Source organism: Saccopteryx bilineata, chromosome 1, assembly GCF_036850765.1.
Source record: "Saccopteryx bilineata isolate mSacBil1 chromosome 1, mSacBil1_pri_phased_curated, whole genome shotgun sequence".
Lineage (NCBI taxonomy): Eukaryota > Metazoa > Chordata > Mammalia > Chiroptera > Emballonuridae > Saccopteryx > Saccopteryx bilineata.
In genome coordinates this window covers 19218737-19237798 of record NC_089490.1, presented here as the reverse complement: position 1 = coordinate 19237798, position 19062 = coordinate 19218737, and the positions used below count along the sequence as shown (strand labels likewise).

Here is a 19062-nt window from a genome sequence, read left to right as displayed (position 1 = left end):
AGGGACAGGGGACAGGTGCTCAGAGGTAGCCCGCTAGGCCCCGCCTCCGCCCAGGGGCGCTCAAACAGGAAGGCCCTTGTCCCACCTTCCCTCAAACAGGGACGGGCAGGGGAGGGGTCGGGGAGAGACCTGGCCACAGCGGATCAAAGGCCCCTCTCCCGCCCCTGGAGCCAGGGGTTCCCGGCGTCTCCACTACTGACAGCCCACTGCCTTCTCTGCTCCCCTTCTTGCCGCCAAACTCTGGAAAACTGTCAACCAGCTTAACGATGTGGAGTCAGTCACACTGTTTTTCCACGTCATTCATCAGACACGTAAGCTGTTACTCAGGGCTTCTGATTATCAAGAGGTCACTCTCAGGCCTTGGCAACCCCAGTGAGTTGGGACGCCCTATCTCACGTGCGCACAGAATCTCCATTAAGCACCGAAAAGTTCTGGGACTAATGCAGGAACCCTCACAGCAGCCATTCTCCGCCTCTGGGAGGGCGGGAGCCATGGCCCCGAGCTGTGCCTCAGAACAGACAGCTTGTGGACAGCGTGAGGTACACAGCAGCAGAGGCCTAATACATGTTGGAACAGACCGGGAGAAAGGAGGGCGTGGGTTTAGCCGCTGTAAGGCAGGAGGAGAGAGCAGAGGAAGTCTCCTGGCCACTCTGACCTCCTCCTGGCAGGGTAACTTCTAGAATTGAGGTCATCTGGTTTGTAGGACACTTGGGTGAAGGTGGGGGTGCTTGGCCCAATTCCCTGCCCTCCCCACCTCGGGAGCCTAGGCCAGAGCCCTAACCCACCCACTCCCTTCCTACCCGGTCCCTCTGTCCTGTCCTGCCCTGTCCCTGCACTCTTCCCTCAGCTTCACCAGCCCCCTCAGCTGTCCCTGTTACCTGTCCTCCCTCACCCCCCTTTGTCCCCATCTTGCCTCCTCTTTACATTTCTAAATGGAGAAGAAATCAGGCCGGGCGGGCAGTCGGTGGGTGCCCCTGGAGATCCCCTCTCCCTCTCTCCTTTCCAACTCTTGCCACTTGCAACTGGCCCGATTTCATTACCAATTTTAATTTGCCTCTAATTAAATCCTGTGTATTTTTCCGACTCGCTTGCTAATCCACGAGGGAGGCGGGCGGCTGGAGTGGAATCTCTTGGAGCGATAATTACAAAGGGCCTAATCACGCCGGGGCTCCTGCCTCGGAATAAATTTGCCCGCATTACGGGGCTCCGATCCTCCGCTTTGCAAATGAGAATGACCCCAATTTCCGAGGATGGCCTCACCGGGGCTTTTTTCCCTCATTTCGAAGCCTGATTCGTGATGAGAGACTAATTCGTTACGCTGAAACATTAACGGCAATTTAAGGGGTCTGGCGGGGGCTGTGTAAACAAAAGGACGGGCCCACAACATGGGCCCTGGAAGGGGACGGACACGGGGGTGGGGTGGGGGGGGTGCTGGAGAGGACCATGGCAGATGGCAGCTCTGTCCCCGGATGCACAGCAGCTGGCCTGGCCAATGCCAGCTTCTGCCCCTCCTGCCCCGGTCTGAAGTGGACAGCATCTCAGGGTGGAGGCCAGAGAGGCGAAGAGGACGGAGGAAAGGAAGCCGAAGCAGCTGAGAGGAGGCGGGACCTCAGGGGAGATAAGTGGCGGGCAAGAGGAGGTGCGAGGGAGAGAGCTGGGTACAGACAGGGTGCATTTCCCAAGTGATGTGAACGAAGCTGCGAAACTCCTGACGGTCCAAGTGGACCCCAAGCCGAGATGGAGTCTGCTGAGCCACGAGGAGGGCACAGCCAGGGCCTCAGGTGGTGGAAGCAGCAGCCGAGCACTGCTGACCGGGAAGATCACCCATCCGGTCATTCCGCCAGCTTCCCGTTGAGACTCAGGCTCGGTGACGGGAGATGGAGGTGAAGACTCGGGAGCGAGACGTGCCGCTGAGGGGACCCAGGCCGGGCAGCCAGTCGGAGGTGCTATGAAAGGCCAAGGGGGCCTGGGCTACGGAGGAGGGTAGCTTCAGCACAGTCACCAAGGGGTTTAAGGAAGTCACCGAAACCAGTTCCCCTGATCTCAAGGAAAGGAGAGTAGAACCGCACTGAGGTGGTGCAGTCCAGAGAGAACAGGAAAAGGAGGGTAGGTCGGTGGGTGGCTCTCTGCCCCCAAGGAAGAGACTGTTTTATGGAAGTGAGGCTCTGTCTACATTGTGACCTCTAAAGGCAAAGGATTAATATGCAATATCAGAGTAAACATTAGGTGATAGCTGTAATGGTTCATATGGGACTCTGTCATTTACAAAGCCCAATATCCAACTGGCCTGGAGGTTGGAGACTGCACTAGGAGGGCCCCAGGAAGGCCCTGCAGGCTAGAGACAAGGCAGGACTGCAGTTGGCAGGAAATGACATCACTCACAGCCAATCAGAGCAGCTGTCCCAGCCTCACAGCTTCTCACCCCAGCTTTGGGAATTGGGCGTGCGGGATACGGAAGATAATGGAGCAGTCTCTCCTGCTGCACTCAGTACATTCCCAGAGTAGAGAAGGCTGGACCCTGTGCAGGCCTGGTGGGGAGGGGGCCTTAGGTGACACTTGTTGAAACGTGGTGGGATGGGGAGAGGCAGCCTGTTTAACTGCAGTTTCTGCACTGGCCAGCAGGGGGACCCAAGAGCCAGGGATCCGAGTAAGGTTCTGGGATAGGGACGACTCCTCAGGTGTCTAAACTTCCCCATAGGGCTCAACACTCCCCTCTCCTGTCCCCACTCCTCTCACCACTCTGCTGCAAAGACCCTAACCTCACCCATCAGACAGACAGACAGAGGCTCACCAACACACATACCATCTTGGCTACAGAGAAACAAATGGCTTAGCAGCTCAGCCTACATCTCCGTGTCCTATTTTTCTAGGGTCCCTCCCTTGCCTGCCTCTAGTCCCTCAGGAAAACTCTTAGGGGGTGAAGGTGCCAAAATGACTAATTGGATGGAGACAATTATCTTTCTGCAGCCGATGGCAGAGCTGGGGGAGAGTGTGTGGCTGCCTGTGTTTGTGCCCAGCGTATACACAGTCCACGGGTCCCAGACCATCCACGTGTCCGGGCCTGCACTCCCCACCCCACCCCATCCTGAGCTCAGAGCAAGTGCCTTCAGCCAGGATACTGGACCCTCAGGGTCCCTGGGGCCCCTACTTCATGCAGTCTTTGGGGCCTGTGGGGTAGCACTCTAGAGGAGAGGAGGGCTTCTTCCCAGAAAGGCAGCGCAAGGCTAGAAGGGAGGGATCATTAAGAAGCAGTTAAAGAGCCCTGGCCGGTTGGCTCAGTGGTAGAGCGTTGGCCTGGCGTGCAGGAGTCCCGGGTTCAATTCCCGGCCAGGGCACACAGGAAAAGCGCTCATCTGCTTCTCCATCCCTCCCCCTCTCCTTTCTCTCTGTCTCTCTCTTCCCCTCCCGCAGCCAAAGCTCCATTGGAGCAAAGTTGGCCCGGGCACTGAGGATGGCTCTGTGGCCTCTGCCTCAGGTGCTAGAATGGCTCTGGTTGCAACAGAGCAACGCCCCAGATGGGCAGACCATCGTCCCCTGCTGGGCGTGCCGGGTGAATCCCGGTTAAGCACATGCGGGAGTCTGTCTGACTGCCTCCCTGTTTCCAACTTCAGAAAAAAAAAAAAAAAAAAAAGAAGAAGTTAAAGAACATTCCATGGCCCCAAAAAGGTGAGGGTGGAAGGGTATATAGCCTAGCCTGAGCTCTGGGCGGGCCATTTCTGTATGACTGCCTCTCAATCAAGCATCCTTTTTTTTTTCTTTTTTTCTTTTTTTTTTTTGTGGCAGAGTCAGAGAGAGGGACAGATAGGGACGGAGAGACAGGAAGAGAGAGAGATGAGAAACATCAATTCTTCGTTGCGGCTCCTTAGTTGTTCATTGATTGATTTCTCATATGTGCCTTGACCAGGAGGGCTACAGCAAACCGAGTGACCCTTTTCTCGAGCCAGTGACCTTGGGCTCAAGCTGGTGAGCCTTGCTCAAACCAGATGAGCCTGCGCTCAAGCTGGCAACCTCAGAGTCTCGAATCTGGGTCCTCCACATCCCACTCTGACGCTCTATCCACTGTGCCACCACCTGGTCAGGCTCAAGAATCCTTAGTTTTAAAGGGATGTGACGTTTGAGGGTGACTGGGGCCCTGGGCCTGGCAAGAGGAGCATGCCTTACCTTCCAGGTGGCAGTGTTCCTCCGGAAATAGGCGAACATCCTGGTGAACCAGTTATAGATCTCGTTCAGGGTCAGCTGCCTGTCGGGGGTTTCCAGAATGGCCTGTGGGCAAGGAAGACCCAAGGGGACCCTCAGTCTGGGCTCAAAGGGTCCGAGGCTTGTGTTCTCTCCCTGAGGATCGCCCTCTTTAGCTTGGCCACGAACCCACCCTGAGAGAAGAGGGACTCAAGGTGGAAGCCTGAGGACAAGGACTGTTCATACAGGGCCCTGAGCAGGGCAGGCTGGGTGCAGGGCAGGCTGGGTGCAGGGCAGGCTGGGCCCAGCCCAGTCACAAAGGGAACCAAGCCTCAAGGGCTACGCGCTTGTGCGAGGGGCACATGAATTTCTCAGGAGAGAAAAGGACTCTGAGGGCCCCTGCCCTGAGTGGGAACAAAAGTGTATTCTTGAGACAGATATCTAGGTGGCAGGGGCTGTTTGGAATTGATCCCGATTTTGGCAAAGGGCATCCTCTGAGATGGGGGTGTCAGAAAGACCTAGAGAGAGAGAGAGACAGACAGACAGACAGACAGGGACAGGAAGCCGACTTAAAGTGACCATAAGTCTATCAGAAAACAGTCTCATGGGAGTGTGCGTTCGTGGAAATGAGAGAATGAGTACAGTGGGTACCAGGAGATCCCAGAGAAACGGTCACGTGACCAGCTGGAGCCTATCTGAGAGACCTAGGACTAAGAAGGGAAATGTGGGTGAGCAGAGGGGACAGTCAACAGGGAACATTATGTCCCCTGGCCCAGGATCCTCCTGCAGCCTGGGGCCCTGAGGCCAGGGCGCGGCCCGGGTGTCATCCCCTGGCCCCTCTGCTACCTTCCATGCTCACCTGGCGGATGAGGGAGGCGTAGGTGAAGGGGGGCCTGACGTCAGCGTTCTTGTAGAACTCGTGATTCTGGGCCAGCTCTGGGGAGACAGGCAGAGGATCAGGTAGCTATTTGTGGGGCCCAGCTTGGGGGGGGAAATGCTCTTCCCGCGGTCCTTACCTGAGGAGATGGGGGAGCAGAACTTGTCGCTGCTCCTCCGGCGGGCAGGGCCCCCGCTGTGCAGGGAGGCAGAACCCAGGCCTGGAGGCCTCAGGGGGGTGACAGGGGCAGCAGCTGAGGTGGGGGGGTGCACGAGGCCATCTGGGAACGAGTCTGCTGCAGAGACGGTCACCTTGGAGAATGAGGAGCCGGGGACTGGGATAAGCTGTGAGCAATGGGGAAGGTGCTGAGACCAGCTGGGAGGGCTGGTCAGGAGGGGTCAGGGAGCTATGGAGGTGGTGAGGGAGGCCGTAGGGAGGGGTCAGGGAGCTATGGAGGTGGTGAGGGAGGCCATAGGGAGGGGTCAGGGAGCTATGGAGGTGGTGAGGGAGGCCATAGGGAGGGGTCAGGGAGCTATGGAGGTGGTGAGGGAGGCCGCAGGGAGGGGTCAGGGAGCTATGGAGGTGGTGAGGGAGGCTGCAGGGAGGGGTCAGGGAGCTATGGAGGTGGTGAGGGAGGCGCAGGGAGGGGTCAGGGAGCTATGGAGGTGGTGAGGGAGGCGCAGGGAGGGGTCAGGGAGCTATGGAGGTGGTGAGGGAGGCCATAGGGAGGGGTCAGGGAGCTATGGAGGTGATGAGGGAGGCGCAGGGAGGGGTCAGGGAGCTATAGAGGTGGTGAGGGAGGCCGTAGGGAGGGGTCAGGGAGCTATGGAGGTGGTGAGGGAGGCTGTAGGGAGGGGTCAGGGAGCTATGGAGGTGGTGAGGGAGGCCGCAGGGAGGGGTCAGGGAGCTATGGAGGTGATGAGGGAGGCCGTAGGGAGGGGTCAGGGAGCTATGGCTGTGTTGAGGGAGGCCATAGGGAGGGGTCAGGGAGCTATGGAGGTGATGAGGGAGGCGCAGGGAGGGGTCAGGGAGCTATGGAGGTGGCGAGGGAGGCGCAGGGAGGGGTCAGGGAGCTATGGAGGTGATGAGGGAGACGCAGGGAGGGGTCAGGGAGCTATGGAGGTGGTGAGGGAGGCCATAGGGAGGGGTCAGGGAGCTATGGAGGTGATGAGGGAGGCGCAGGGAGGGGTCAGGGAGCTATGGAGGTGGTGAGGGAGGCCGTAGGGAGGGGTCAGGGAGCTATGGAGGTGGTGAGGGAGGCTGTAGGGAGGGGTCAGGGAGCTATGGAGGTGGTGAGGGAGGCCGTAGGGAGGGGTCAGGGAGCTATGGAGGTGATGAGGGAGGCTGCAGGGAGGGGTCAGGGAGCTATGGAGGGAGGGGTCAGGGAGCTATGGAGGTGGTGAGGGAGGCCATAGGGAGGGGTCAGGGAGCTATGGAGGTGGTGAGGGAGGCCGTAGGGAGGGGTCAGGGAGCTATGGAGGTGGTGAGGGAGGCTGTAGGGAGGGGTCAGGGAGCTATGGAGGTGGTGAGGGAGGCCGTAGGGAGGGGTCAGGGAGCTATGGAGGTGATGAGGGAGGCCGCAGGGAGGGGTCAGGGAGCTATGGAGGGAGGGGTCAGGGAGCTATGGAGTTGGTGAGGGAGGCCATAGGGAGGGGTCAGGGAGCTATGGAGGGAGGGGTCAGGGAGCTATGGAGGAAGGGGTCAGGGAGCTATGGAGGTGGTGAGGGAGGCTGTAGGGAAGGGTCAGGGAGCTATGGAGGTGGTGAGGGAGGCCATAGGGAGGGGTCACGGAGCTATGGAGGTGGTGAGGGAGGGGTCAGGGAGCTATGGAGGTGGTGAGGGAGGCCATAGGGAGGGGTCAGGGAGCTATGGAGGTGGTGAGGGTGGCTGTCTAGAGGGGTCAGGGAGCTATGGAGGTGGCGAGGGAGGCCGAAGGGAGGGGTCAGGTAGCTATGGAGGTGGTGAGGGAGGCTGTCCAGAGGGGAAGAGCCACTCACTGGCTGGCTGAAGGGCTTGGGCTCAGAGGGCCGCATGTGCAGATGGGCCATCATGGCTTGTAGTCGCTCGCTCTCCTTGGCAAGCTGTGGAGGGCGGAGAGGCTGGAGGTGAGCTGGGCTGCACCTGGAGGCAACCAGGTCCTCTGCCTCCTCCACATGCCACCAGACTCCCCAGGAAGCCCCTATTCCCACCCATGTTTGCCTCCCAGCCTCAGCGTCCCAGCTCCTGCTGTCCTAGTCCTCTCTGTCCCCTCACATCCTCAAGGCCAGGACGGGATCGCCTGTTCCCCGAAGCCCTCCTTGCTTCTCCTCCAGACTTCGTGTTCCAGGCTCTCCTCATCAACAGTCGGGGGCCCTCTTCCTAACAGCACATGCCTCTTCTCCCCAACAAGGGCAGAGGCTGTGGCTGAACAACACCCAAGTTCAGCAGCACTTGTGGGCGAGGGGGTCCTCATGCACTGAATGGAGACACCGGAATGGATGAATGATTCATTCACCCCCATTCATAAATTCAACAGATCTTTCCCAACTAGCAATCTCACGGGAGGGCCCTCTGCTAGGTGCCAGAGGGAACTGGGTAAATATTGATTGGCTGCCTGGCAGTCTGTCCTGAGGAGCCTTCCAAGTACTCTTGCGTTTCAGAACTTAGACTTGGGAGCCAGACTGCCTAGGTTCTAATCCCACCTGCTCGCTGGGTGACCAGAGGCAGGTTACTTTACCTCTCTGAGCCTGTTTTCTGTCAAGTAGGGATAAAAATAATACCCATCACATAGGTTGTTTAGAGGATTCCCTGAGTTATATAGGTCAAGTATTCAGGACGGCACACAGAAAGTCCTCCATGTGTTAGCTATGAATATTATTTTTGTTTTTATTAGCATGAGTCTCTTTCTGGATGCCCGGCAGAGACAATGCTGACCCTGGTTTACCCCTCAGAATCCAGCTGCCTACACCTCAAAATTATGGTAATTAGGACCTAGAAAATGAAAGATGCTGACTTTGACCGTATGGCCCCTTCTATTAGACTCCCCCAAAACCCTCCTGGGAAGTCAGTGCAGTGGGTGGGGCAGGGGCTGGCACCCCTCCCCCAACACCGCTCACAGCTCCGCCCCTCATAGCCCCGCCCCCTCAGAGCTCCGCGCACCTGGATCTCCAGCTGCTGCACCACCTGCATCTGCACCCGGCACTGGGCCGTGCTCCGGTCGTCCAGGGCGTGCTCTGTGTTGAGGTGTCTTCAGGAGGAGGAGGGGGCGGAGAAGAGAAAGTTGGCCCTGGGTTTCCTGCTGTCACCACCCTCCCATCCCATCCTCTAAGCCTGCCCACCGCCTGCAAAGCAGACAGACCGAGAGATACAAAGAAGGGAAAAGGGGTGGAGGGGAAAATGGGGCGAAGGAGGAAGCCGCTTTCTAGTCACCCTCCTTTGATGTCTTTGCTAAAATCCCAGCGACAGAGAGACCTAATTGCAAATGAACTAATTAAGTAAACCTCTGACGAAGCGTGAAAACAATTTGTTTGACCCTGATGCTGCAAGGGTCTGGGAGACAGCGGAGTTAATCAGTCAGTGACAGAGCCTGGCACGGCTGTGGCAGCTGGCCGCCTGCTGCCAGCCGCCTGTCTGCCTCCCGCCCTGCCTGTCCACTGGCCAGGACTGTCACTAGGCCATCACTCTTGGGGGCTGAGGCTGGGGGGAGGGCAGTGGGGGGGGCCTCTCCTCCTCACACCCTCACCCTGCTGGGCTGTGCAGCTTGGGGACAGGGTGGGGAGGCTGGAGAATACAGGCTGCTGGGTGGGTGGGCAGGCGGGTGGGGGTGAGGGGGAGATGATCAGGGCAGAGAAGGAACTAGGTCCCCCTGGGGGAGGACAGCAGGACAGCTGGTGGCCGAAGGCCCAAGAAGGGACAAGCTAGATGGTAGGCTGGGAAGCCTGGGACTGGGGGGTGGAGTGGGGGAGAGTGGGGTGGGTACCTACTTGATAAATTGGCCCAGGTCTTCACACAGGGTCTCACAGCCGGGCCACTTGCACTCTCCGTGTCCATAGAGAGGGTGGGAACCAGGGGTCTCCTCATGGGAGGAGCTAGGAGAGGGGACCAAAGCGGTAGTCAGGGACCCTGAAGACCCCACCAGCCCCAGATCCCCCGCTGGTTACGCTTCTGCCCCTAACACAGGTTTTCCAGAGACCTAGCACAATCCTGTGTGCCCTGCGAGGGAGGCACACTTCCAGGTCCCCGAGCTCCGCCCTCCCTCCCAGCCCGTGTAATGCCATCCCTAGAGGCCCAGGTGTGTCCTGGGGCAGGTCTTCAATGCCCCCTCCCAACCTGGGCCCGTACCTGTCTCTCCGAGGTGTGAGCACAGTGGGCTGTCCATTGGGCAAGGTGTGGTGGGAGAGCGGGGGTGAGACTTTGGGGGGGGCGGCAAACGAGGTAGCGGTGGTGGCCGTGCCAGTGAGGTCCAGCCCCTCCTGCTTGACACTGTCCTCAGCGGGCTGCCCAGGGGCACCCTCGCCCTTCCATAGCTGGGGCAGGTCCGTGGGGCACACGGCTGCTGAGAGAGGAGAGAGGCCGGCAGGGCCCCAGGGACACGGAGAGCCTTCCCATCTCACCCCTAGGAGCAGGGGATGCCCGCTCCCGGGTACAGTGGGGGGGGCGGGTAGGGGAGGGGTGAGCTACTCACCTTGTGGGAGGGTCTGGAGAGGCCCCGAAGCCTGGCTGGGCTGCAGGCTGACCAGTCCCTGTCTCTGAAGGTTGAGCAGATGCTGCTGCTGCAGCTGTTGCATTTGCAGGAGCTGCTGCTGGAAGGCCAGCTGCTTGTTCCCCAGTGCCTGGTGGGGGGCGCGAGGGGGAGGGCAGAGAGGGGCGCCATCAGCCTCAGGTGCACTATCTGGCACCCACCCTGCGCCTACCCCCTCCCAGGGCCGCTCGGCCCCCGGCCCTGCGGGTGCAGTGTCCGAGGCCGCAGCTTCTCTGCTCCCGGCCCAGCTTCCATAGGGCTGCATGCCTCCTCGCAGTAAACACACGCATGCACGCACGCACACACGCACGCGCGCAAACACACAGCCAGACCCAGTCGCGCAGCACGATGCCTCCTCGCTCCCGCCTCCCTCCTTCTGGTGCTTAGCGCCTGCTCTGGCTCCCGCACCGCAGCTGTGCACGCCTGGTGGGGGGGGGGGTGCTCTCATCACAATGATCGATGAGCCTGTCAGACTCCGGGGGCCACTCCTGCCTGGCAGGCACCCTTCCCACATGCCCGGGGTGCCCCCCTTCTGCTCTGAGGGGGGGGCTTCTCCCCTCCAGCTCCTCTCTTGCTTTTTAGATACAGAGAACCACAGAGCCTGATGGGACTTGAGAAGATCAACATCAGCTGGTCATTAGGACCCGGCTCAGGGAATAGTCATATCCCTACTGCTGGGGGGCACTTTCACACTCGTTCTAGGTCTCACCCACAAGTGCTCTCTTTCCAAATCTGCCGCAACCCCCCCCCCCCCAAGATTCAGTTCTTCACAGGCAGTGACAAGTCAGGCTGTCAGCAAAGTCTTCCGAGCCTGTCATGGATGCTTGGATGCTTGGGAGGCAGGGACGTCTCTGCCTGCCTGCGCGCCCACCCGCCTGCCAGCCCGCCAGCCCGCCCTGGGGGTGGGGGCTGGCTAGTCAATAAACCCAGCCTGGAGATAATGCAGAGAATGCCGGGATTACCAGACCCTTGAGGAGGAGGCTGAAGCACAGGGGAATGACTGGGTGTCAGCAGGGCAGCCTTCCCGGAAGAGGCAACTGAGAACTTGGTTGTGATTTGGCCAGCAGGAGGGAGGCAGATGTCTGGGACAAGGGGTCAGGGCAATAGGGCCTGGTATGGAAGCTCAGGGGGCACCGTGGCCCCGATGGGGTAGGGGGTGTAGGCTGGGCGGGGCCAGATATTGTAAGAAGGGATAAGAGTTGGGCAGGCACAAGTAGTTTGCTGAGCAACTAATAGATTCTAAGGACCAGAGTGGAAGACTGAGCTGTTGGGTCACTAAGAAACAAGTGGGCAGGAAGAGGGCACAACACAACAGTGAGGTAGCTGGTTATGATTGTGGACCACGTGACACTCATATACACGTGTCTACACACGTGTGCGGAGACAACACAGGGCTCTGTCTCCCTGCTCTCCTAGGCTCAGCAACACAAGGCAAGGAGGGCACGGAGTGGGGATGAGGGGAGTGGAGACGTGTGAGCCCCGTCCTCCGGGCTCTTCCCGACGTTCCCCACTGTGCCTATCAGGCATCCTCTCGGACCTGTGGGACTCCCAGCGGTGGCCAGGAGTGGGCTGCGGCTGCGGTGATGGCCAAGGCCCTTCCTGGACCCCTTACCTCTTTGGGTTGCTGCTTCCCAGCCTGCTGTTGGGTGAGGAGCTGCAAGTGGAGCTGTTCTTGCTGCTTCTTGTAATACTCCTGCAGCTGGGCGGCGGGAGGCCGGGTGGGAGAGGGTTACTACGGGCAGCAGACTGAGGCCCCCAGAGCCCCCCAGCCCTGTGGCGACCTGGCTCCTGGAGGCAGGAGTGGGGAGCCTGACTGGAGCGGGACATATGTCCTGGCAGGGAGATTTCTGCTCTGTGAGAGCTTCCCTGAGCAGAAAAGGGAGAGCGGAGCTTCATCCCACACCACCCAGCGCCCCCTGCCTCTTGGTGGGCCTCCTAAATAGGTCAAGGTGCTAGGAACCAGGATGTTCCAATACTTTGCCCTTCCATGGGGTTGTGGAGACAGAGCTGGGGCCAGCACCAGGGAGGAAGTGCGGAGGTGGGGGGGTTGGAGGGGTGGCTCTGCTGCGGGAGAGGCCTGACCTCTGACCTCCCCCCACTGCCCTGGAGGAATGCAGATCAGTCCGGCCTGGGCAGTCTCTCTGGTTTCTGCCACTCAGTGATGTTGGTAATAAACAGGCTAAGGCCCTCCCCCCCACACACACCTCTCAGCTGCCCTGGGGCAGACTCACCTGCTGGAGCATGAGTGCTTGTTGCTGCTGCAGCAAGGCCTGCAGCTGTGGGGGTGACAGGATCTGCTGCATCTGCTGAGGGGTCAGCATCTGCGGGGACATCATGGCCACCGACACGGGCACCTGCGGGATCCGGCCCTGTTAGCCTGCTCACCTCAACCCCACCCCGGGGTGGGGGGTGGCATGTGCCTACGGCCCCACCTACACTACAGCGGAGGCTCCAGAGTGAATCTGCTTGGGTTGAAGTTATAGCTCTGCCAACTCCTCACTGGGTGTCTTTGGACAAGTGACTTGCTCCCTGTTTCCATTAAAAATGTTTTTTAAAAAAAATTATTTGTTGATTTTGGAGAGAGGAAGGGAGGGAGACAGAGGGAAAAACATCGATCTGTTCCTGTATGTGCCTTGACGGGGAATCGAACCCACAACCTTTGTGTGTCAGGACGACGCTCTAACCAACTGAACTATCCAGTCAGGGCACACCCTGTTTGCTTGTTTGTGGAATGAAAACAGCATCAGTGCTGGGACACTGTGAGCTGGGCCCCGAAGGGAGGGCAGCCTATAGCCACGGGGAGGATTCAAAAGGTGGCCCCCACAGCAGGAGCCCTGGACTTTGGCTCTGCTCACAGACAGGTCACATACGCCAGCACACCTGTCCAGAGGGCAGAGAGGCCCAGGGAATGCTGAGGGTGCCGTTCTTGGTGTATTTGTGTGTGGGGGTGTAGTTATTTCTCTGGCCGGGTGGAAAGAACCCAAGCAGGAAGTTAGGAAGCAGACTTCTACTCCCAGCTCTGCACTGAACCTGCTGTGTGACCCCCAGCAAGTCACTTGCCCTCTCTGGGTGTCAGTTTCCTCAAACGTCAAACAGGGACTGGATTATAACAGATGACTCCTTCCAGCTGGGACATGCAGGATGCTCAAAGCAGAGCAGCTTTCTGTCCCCCGCCCTGTTAGGCTCTAGAACAGTGGTCCCCAACCTTTTTTGGGCCACGGACTGGTTTAATGTCAGAAAATATTTTCACGGACCGGCCTTTAGGGTGGGACGGAAAAATGTATCACGTGACCGAGACAAGCGTCAAGAGTGAGTCCTAGATGGATGTAACAGAGGGAATCTGGTTGGTTTTTTTTGTTTGTTTTGTTTTTGTATTTTTCTGAAGCTGGAAACAGGGAGAGACAGACAGACTCCCGCATGCGCCCGACTGGGATCCACCTGGCAAGCCCACCAGGGGGCGACACTCTGCCCACCAGGGGGCGATGCTCTGCCCCTCCAGGGCGTCGCTCTTTTTGAGACCAGAGCCACTCCAGCGCCTAGGACAGAGGCCAAGGAGCCATCCCCAGCGCCCGGGCCATCTTTGCTCCAATGGAGCCTCGCTGCGGGAGGGGAAGAGAGAGACAGAGAGGAAGGAGAGGGGGAGGGGTGGAGAAGCAGATGGGTGCTTCTCCTGTGTGCCCTGGCCAGGAATCGAACCGGGGACTTCTGCACGCCAGGCCGACGCTCTACCACTGAGCCAACCGGCCAGGACTGGGAATCTGGTCATTTTTTAAAAATAAAACATCGTTCAGACTTAAATATAAATAAAATGGAAATAATGTAAGTTATTTATTATTTCTCTGTGGACCAGTACCGGTCCGTGGCCCAGGGGCTGGGGACCACTGCTCTAGAGGATGCTCAGAGAATCCGGCTACAGGCTCAAGGGTGCAGGGAAAGCAGTCACATCTTTCTTTTCCCAGCCCTGCCTCCCCTGAAACCTCCAGGCTTGTGGGGTCACAGCCAGGGAGGCCCAAGTTGCCACATTGTCCTAATGGCCTTTCAGCAGGCCAGTTTTCCTGAAGGGGCTCCCTGCCACCCTTGCCACTCTGAAAGCGCACGAGCCTCTCTCACCTCTGTCTCATGCCCAGGCTGTGCCCAGTGCACGGCAGGTACTCACTGAGTGCTGTTCTCCTGAGCTGAAACACCTCCCCCAGCAGATGAAGGCCCCTGCCAGCCTTGTGGTGGGGAGGGAGGGGCACAGGGTGGCCCAATCAGGGAGGAGTATCCTGCCAGGACTTGTCTTGGTAACATGTGACAGCTTAGGACCCCAGGTGACTCAGGGCCCCTGTCACCTCCCTTCAGTCCCACGGGCAGGGCAGGGCAGGGGAGGAGGGGTTGGGCCCCTTGGCCGGGGCAGCACTCAGCCTCAGGCCATCAGTCAGGGAATCCCCAAGCAGTGGGGCAGCCAGGGAGGTGTGGGAAGTCCCACTGTCCCCAGCTCTTCTTGTCCCATAACTGGTGGCTGAGACCATCCCTGGACTTTCCCCCGTTCCCCCACCATCTCTGCCCACATCCCAGGAGGGGCACTGCCTGGCTCTTAGCCATGGACATCCTGTGGGAAGGGGCCCCAAGGGGCCTCTACCACGGAGTCCTCAGTAGCAGGCTTGGGATCTGTTCAAGCCCACGCCTGCATACTCCATGGCTCCTGGCGTTCCCACAGCCCACCTGCCTACCCCACGCTGGAGCAGGTCTTGATAAGCATTGTGGAGAGCGCGTGGAAGCTGAACCGTCCCAGGAGCTGAAGGGTGGATGGGGCTGGAGACTCCAGAGGCCAACCTCCCTCTTTACCAGAGGTCCCCAAACTTTTTACACAGGGGACCAGTTCACTGTCCCTCAGACCGTTGGAGGGCCGCCACATACAGTGCTCCTCTCACTGACCACCAATGAAAGAGGTGCCCCTTCTGGGAGTGCGGCGGGGGGCCGGATAAATGGCCTCAGGGGGCCACATGCGGCCCGCGGGCCGTAGTTTGGGGACGCCTGTTTACACTGTGTCAGAGGGGACTCTGGAAAGCCAGGCTGCAGGGGTGTTCTGGTCCTCACTCTCGGAGGGGCCTAGCACAGGGGACAGGCAGTGGCCTAGGCCCACCCCACTTGCAGAACCAACCGCAGTGCAACCCCCAAGGCAGCTGGGCTGCTTACCTGTCCTTTCTTTTCTCCTCCCGTGGGGGCACCCAGCATGGTGGTGTTGAGCTCAGAGCCCTAGATTTCTGAGTCACGTGACCTAGGTTTTGTCTTTGACGTTGACTATTCTTTGAAATCACCAAGCTTCACTTTCTCTGTTCTCTAACTGGGATTTGAAACACCTGCCTGCCCCGCCTCATGGGACAACACAAGAGGCTGCGGTTGACTGTGATTACGTGCCAGGCCCTTGGCTGAGCCTTTAATGAGTATGAGCTCCCTGAATCCGCACAGCAACCTTGAGAGGAGGGTAGCATCATCGTTACCATTTTACAGATGATAAAACTGAGGCCTGGAGATGTTCAACAACGTGCCCTGCCTCAAAGGGACAAAGGAAGGAGGGGTGCGTGAAAGCGATCTGTACGTCACTAAATTCTATGCCATTGTAAACACAAACTACTTTTAAAAAACATTCTGAATTTCCCTTTCCCCCTCTTTTCCAGTCTTCTCCACTAGGGCACCTTCAGTACTCAAGGGGCCCCGGAGGTCACTAGGTGACAAGGGTCACTTAGAACAAAAGCAAGGGGCCTCCCATTCCGACGGCGGCCGGAGCCGTGCCAGAGCTGGACCGGGCTCACGGCGAGGAGACCGAGACCGGCCACCCAGGTCTTTCCAGGCACCAGGAGTGAGTCACTTGGAGTGGCATGTGTGAAAGGATGTGGCACTTCCTTCCTTGGGGCTTTCCTACATGGAGGCAGGGGGGGTGGAAGAGGTGACCTTGGAAGGCCTCCCAGCCCCCACCATTCCTGCCACGTGGTGGAGCTGCTGGCCCGGCAGGCAGCTGCAAGATAGATGTGGATGGATTACCTTCTGTGGACTTGTCTGTAAGGTGGCCCAGGAAGGTCAAGAAAGTTCAACAAGGTGGTTGCCGCATACAGGTCTCCTGAGCTGGCTGACACAGCCAGCTCCCCTCCCGCCCCCTGGGGCTCTGAGCACGGAGACAGAGCTCCCCTGGTGTCCCCACGGACTCCTCACCAAGCCAGGATGTGTCAGGATGGGCACCGGGACTCGTCAGCTCAGCAGAGCCTGTGAGTCACCGTCTGGAGAGTGGCCAGGGCAGCTACATGCTCCCTGAAGCCCTGGCAGTGGGAGCTCTGGGCTAAATGCTGGCAGCCGCCTCCAGCCCCTCCTCCAGGGCCCTGCTCAGGCCCGGGGCCCTCCCCCCACCCTGACTGCAGTGTGCTGGGCTGGACGGCATGGCCGGGAGGAAGAGGGACGGTCTTGACACAGAGGAAGCTTATCTGGGGGGCTGAGGGTCGGGATGGTTGCACCAGGGTACCAACCCAGGCCCCAAACAACCGCTGCCATTCAGGGCCCGGGTCCCCGGGGGATTTGGGAGACTGGGCCAGAGCTTGTTTTAGGTTACCTCCCCTTGTGTGCGACCCGAAGGGGGTCCTCAGACTCTTCTAAGCTGAATCTGCAAAAAAGATCGTGGTGGGACACTAAGGAGAACTTCTAGAAATGCCACGAGGGTACACGTCAGGGACACTGAGACGATGAGACCGAGGTGGGCAGGGCTCAGGGCCTGGCCTCGGCACCCGTCTCCTGTGCTCCCGGCTGCCTGCCTCGTCTTCTGAGCGGACCTCTCCCTGCCTGGCAGCCAGGCCTGGGCACCGCCTGGGCAATCTCTAGCCTGGAGCTGGACACCTACCCTAGTTTTAGAAACTCTTCTGCCTCGTCTTCTGAGCGGACCTCTCCCTGCCTGGCAGCCAGGCCTGGGCACAGCCTGGGCAATCTCGGCTGGAGCTGGAGACCTACCATAGTTTTAGAAACTCTTCTGAAGCTGGCTCTAGGAGAGGGTGGTGAACATGGGGAGGCAAGTGTGGGCAGGAAGCCCCTTCCTTGAGTTGGGGAGCAGGACAGTGTCCCGTGGGGGCCACAAGGGAGGAGCTGCCCGTGACCTCCCTTCATCACCCGTTTCACTCAAGTCTCGAGTCAACAAAATGTATGTTTCGATTGGCTCTCCCCTGTTCCCCCACCAGCCCTGAGCTCACTGAAAAGTAATCTCTAGGGCCTGGGCCCTGCCTTGGGAGCAGAGACCCCACCTCCTTAGAGACTGTGAACACAGAAGACAGGAAAGGAATCGGGGCTGGAGGAGGGGAAGGATCAATAAATAAACAGGGCTCCAGACCCCTGGGGAAGTTCAGACATGGCCCTGAAAAGTGCCATCGCCCTGGGCCCAGGGAACCATCCGGAAAGGACAAAAGTCCGCGGGCTGTTAGTGTTTACTGCTGTACTAACCACAGGGCAGGGTCACAGCATGGGCATTGTTCTGGAGCTAGTTGTTTGGGTTCAAATCCCAGCTCCGCCCCTTATTAGCAGTGTGACTCTGGACAAGCTCCTTAACCTCGCTGGGCCTCAGTCTGCTCATCTGTAATGTGAGAGAGAAACAGCATCCACCTCGGAGCATTGTGAGGATAAAGGCACGACACCTGGAAAGTGCCCAGTGTTTGCCCCCAGGAAGCAGTCTGTAACTGTGCTCTGTAAACATGTTGTTAGCTCAGGAAGTCATGAATCCTTGCTGAGTGAGCTCATCAATCCATCGTTGGGAGTGAGGTGACAAGAAGAAAGAAGAATTATTTTTTTTTCTGTCCCTTTGACCAAAACCTCTCTGCCTCTCATTCTAGGCCAATCCAAGGACCTCTCTTGTTTTAGGACTGGGGCGGGGAGGGGGGAGGGCGTCTCCCAAGGAAAACTCCGTAGCTCCCCTTCCTATTTCATTATTTCAGACCTCTTACCCCTCACAGCCAGCCGCCCAGCCCTCCCTGGGCCTGACCTCAGTCCCTCTAGCTCCCTTCAAGCCCCTTCTTTCTCGCCTTGGGCCAGCCGGTCCCTCCTGGGTCGGGGGGAATGTTCCTGTTTCCCAGCCTACCTCTCCCCCTGTCCTCAGAAGGGGGTACTGAGCTGGGCCCAGGGTGGGGAGGTTTAAGGACAGTGGCCTGAAGCTCACTTCCCACCCGGGGAGTATGTGTGGGCGAGGGAGTCCCCTAACTCAAAGACCTGGTCCTGACACCACTGGGACTTGAGAACTTCCTCTTCTTCCCCGGGTTGGCTTTCCCGATTGTCTCCTCCCCTCCCCCACCCAGGCCAGGACCCCTCTTTGCCCAACCCCTCCCCCTTCGGGGCTGTCCCATTCGGTTTAAGACTTTAAAACAGGGCTCCAGTTAATGCTGCCCCTGCCTTCGTCCATCCGGCACCTTGAACTTCATCAAAGCACTTTCTGAACAGAAGCTTGTTTTATATAAAACGCAGTCCTCGATCCTTCTTAGGGTGCCCCGCATCCCACCCCGGCCTGCCCCCCTTCTCACTTCCCTCCTTCCCTCCCTCAGCACCCCGCCCCCCAGACTCCAGAGCTCTGTGCTCAAGATCGTGTTCAGCCTTCCTCCCTTAGATAAACTTCCTTTCAAAGCCCCGCTTAATCCTCTCCCCAATTCCAAGGCCCCCCCCTCGCCACTGTGGGGAGGGGTGTGTGGCGGGGGAGAGGGGAGAACTGAGGAAGCTTGGCTGCTGGGCTGAGGGGGCGGAGACTGGGCTGCCTGAGTTGTGACCCACCAGGACTCAGATGGGCGATTCTCCCAAGTTCTTTGTGACACAAAAGGTAAACAGAAGGCCTGGCTTCCCCCCACACACACCCCCACAGACTCCCCTCCCCCAGCCAGCCAGATGGGCCGCAGGCTGGGGGAAGGGAGAGGGGGAAAAAAGGGCAGATTGTGCAAAGGAAAACAAAAGAGACAGAGAGACATTAAGAGACAGGAAGCACGGGGAGACGGAGAGAATTGGTGGGTGTGAGATAAGGGGGGAGACATGTGACCTCCGCCACTGCCAGAGCCTGGGAAGGGAGCAGAGAGGGACAGACAGGCCCAGGCCGCACGGCCACACCGGGACAGGACGGAGAAACAGAAACCTGAGAAGTAACTAACCCTGGGGCCAAGGAAGAGGCAGCCTGCAGGGAGAGACAGAGACGGACAGGACAGATCCTAGGAGCGCGGCTGACTCACAAAGGCCCAGCAGAGGAAAGGCCCGGGGGATCAGGTGGAGATGAGAAAGTGGAAGTTTCTTCACCCTGTCCCAG

At 58.9% G+C, this 19062-nt stretch overlaps 1 protein-coding gene across 4 annotated transcripts in view; it reads right to left on the bottom strand.

The window, feature by feature from the left end:
* Positions 1 to 19062, bottom strand: part of FOXP4 (forkhead box P4) — a 56147-nt gene that overhangs the window by 3964 nt on the left and 33121 nt on the right. Inside the window, exons 4-13 of one of the 4 annotated variants that reach the window (XM_066245905.1) lie at positions 12005 to 12127; positions 11386 to 11472; positions 9717 to 9864; positions 9374 to 9587; positions 9016 to 9120; positions 8192 to 8279; positions 7051 to 7134; positions 5193 to 5397; positions 5036 to 5112; positions 4162 to 4263 (exon numbers count right to left, since the gene is read on the bottom strand). In XM_066245905.1, coding sequence (XP_066102002.1) covers positions 4162 to 4263; positions 5036 to 5112; positions 5193 to 5397; positions 7051 to 7134; positions 8192 to 8279; positions 9016 to 9120; positions 9374 to 9587; positions 9717 to 9864; positions 11386 to 11472; positions 12005 to 12127 — 1233 coding nt within the window. The remainder of the gene's footprint in view (positions 1 to 4161; positions 4264 to 5035; positions 5113 to 5192; positions 5398 to 7050; positions 7135 to 8191; positions 8280 to 9015; positions 9121 to 9373; positions 9588 to 9716; positions 9865 to 11385; positions 11473 to 12004; positions 12128 to 19062) is intronic. The other 3 variants (XM_066245992.1, XM_066246089.1, XM_066246144.1) reach the window with 3 other exon arrangements.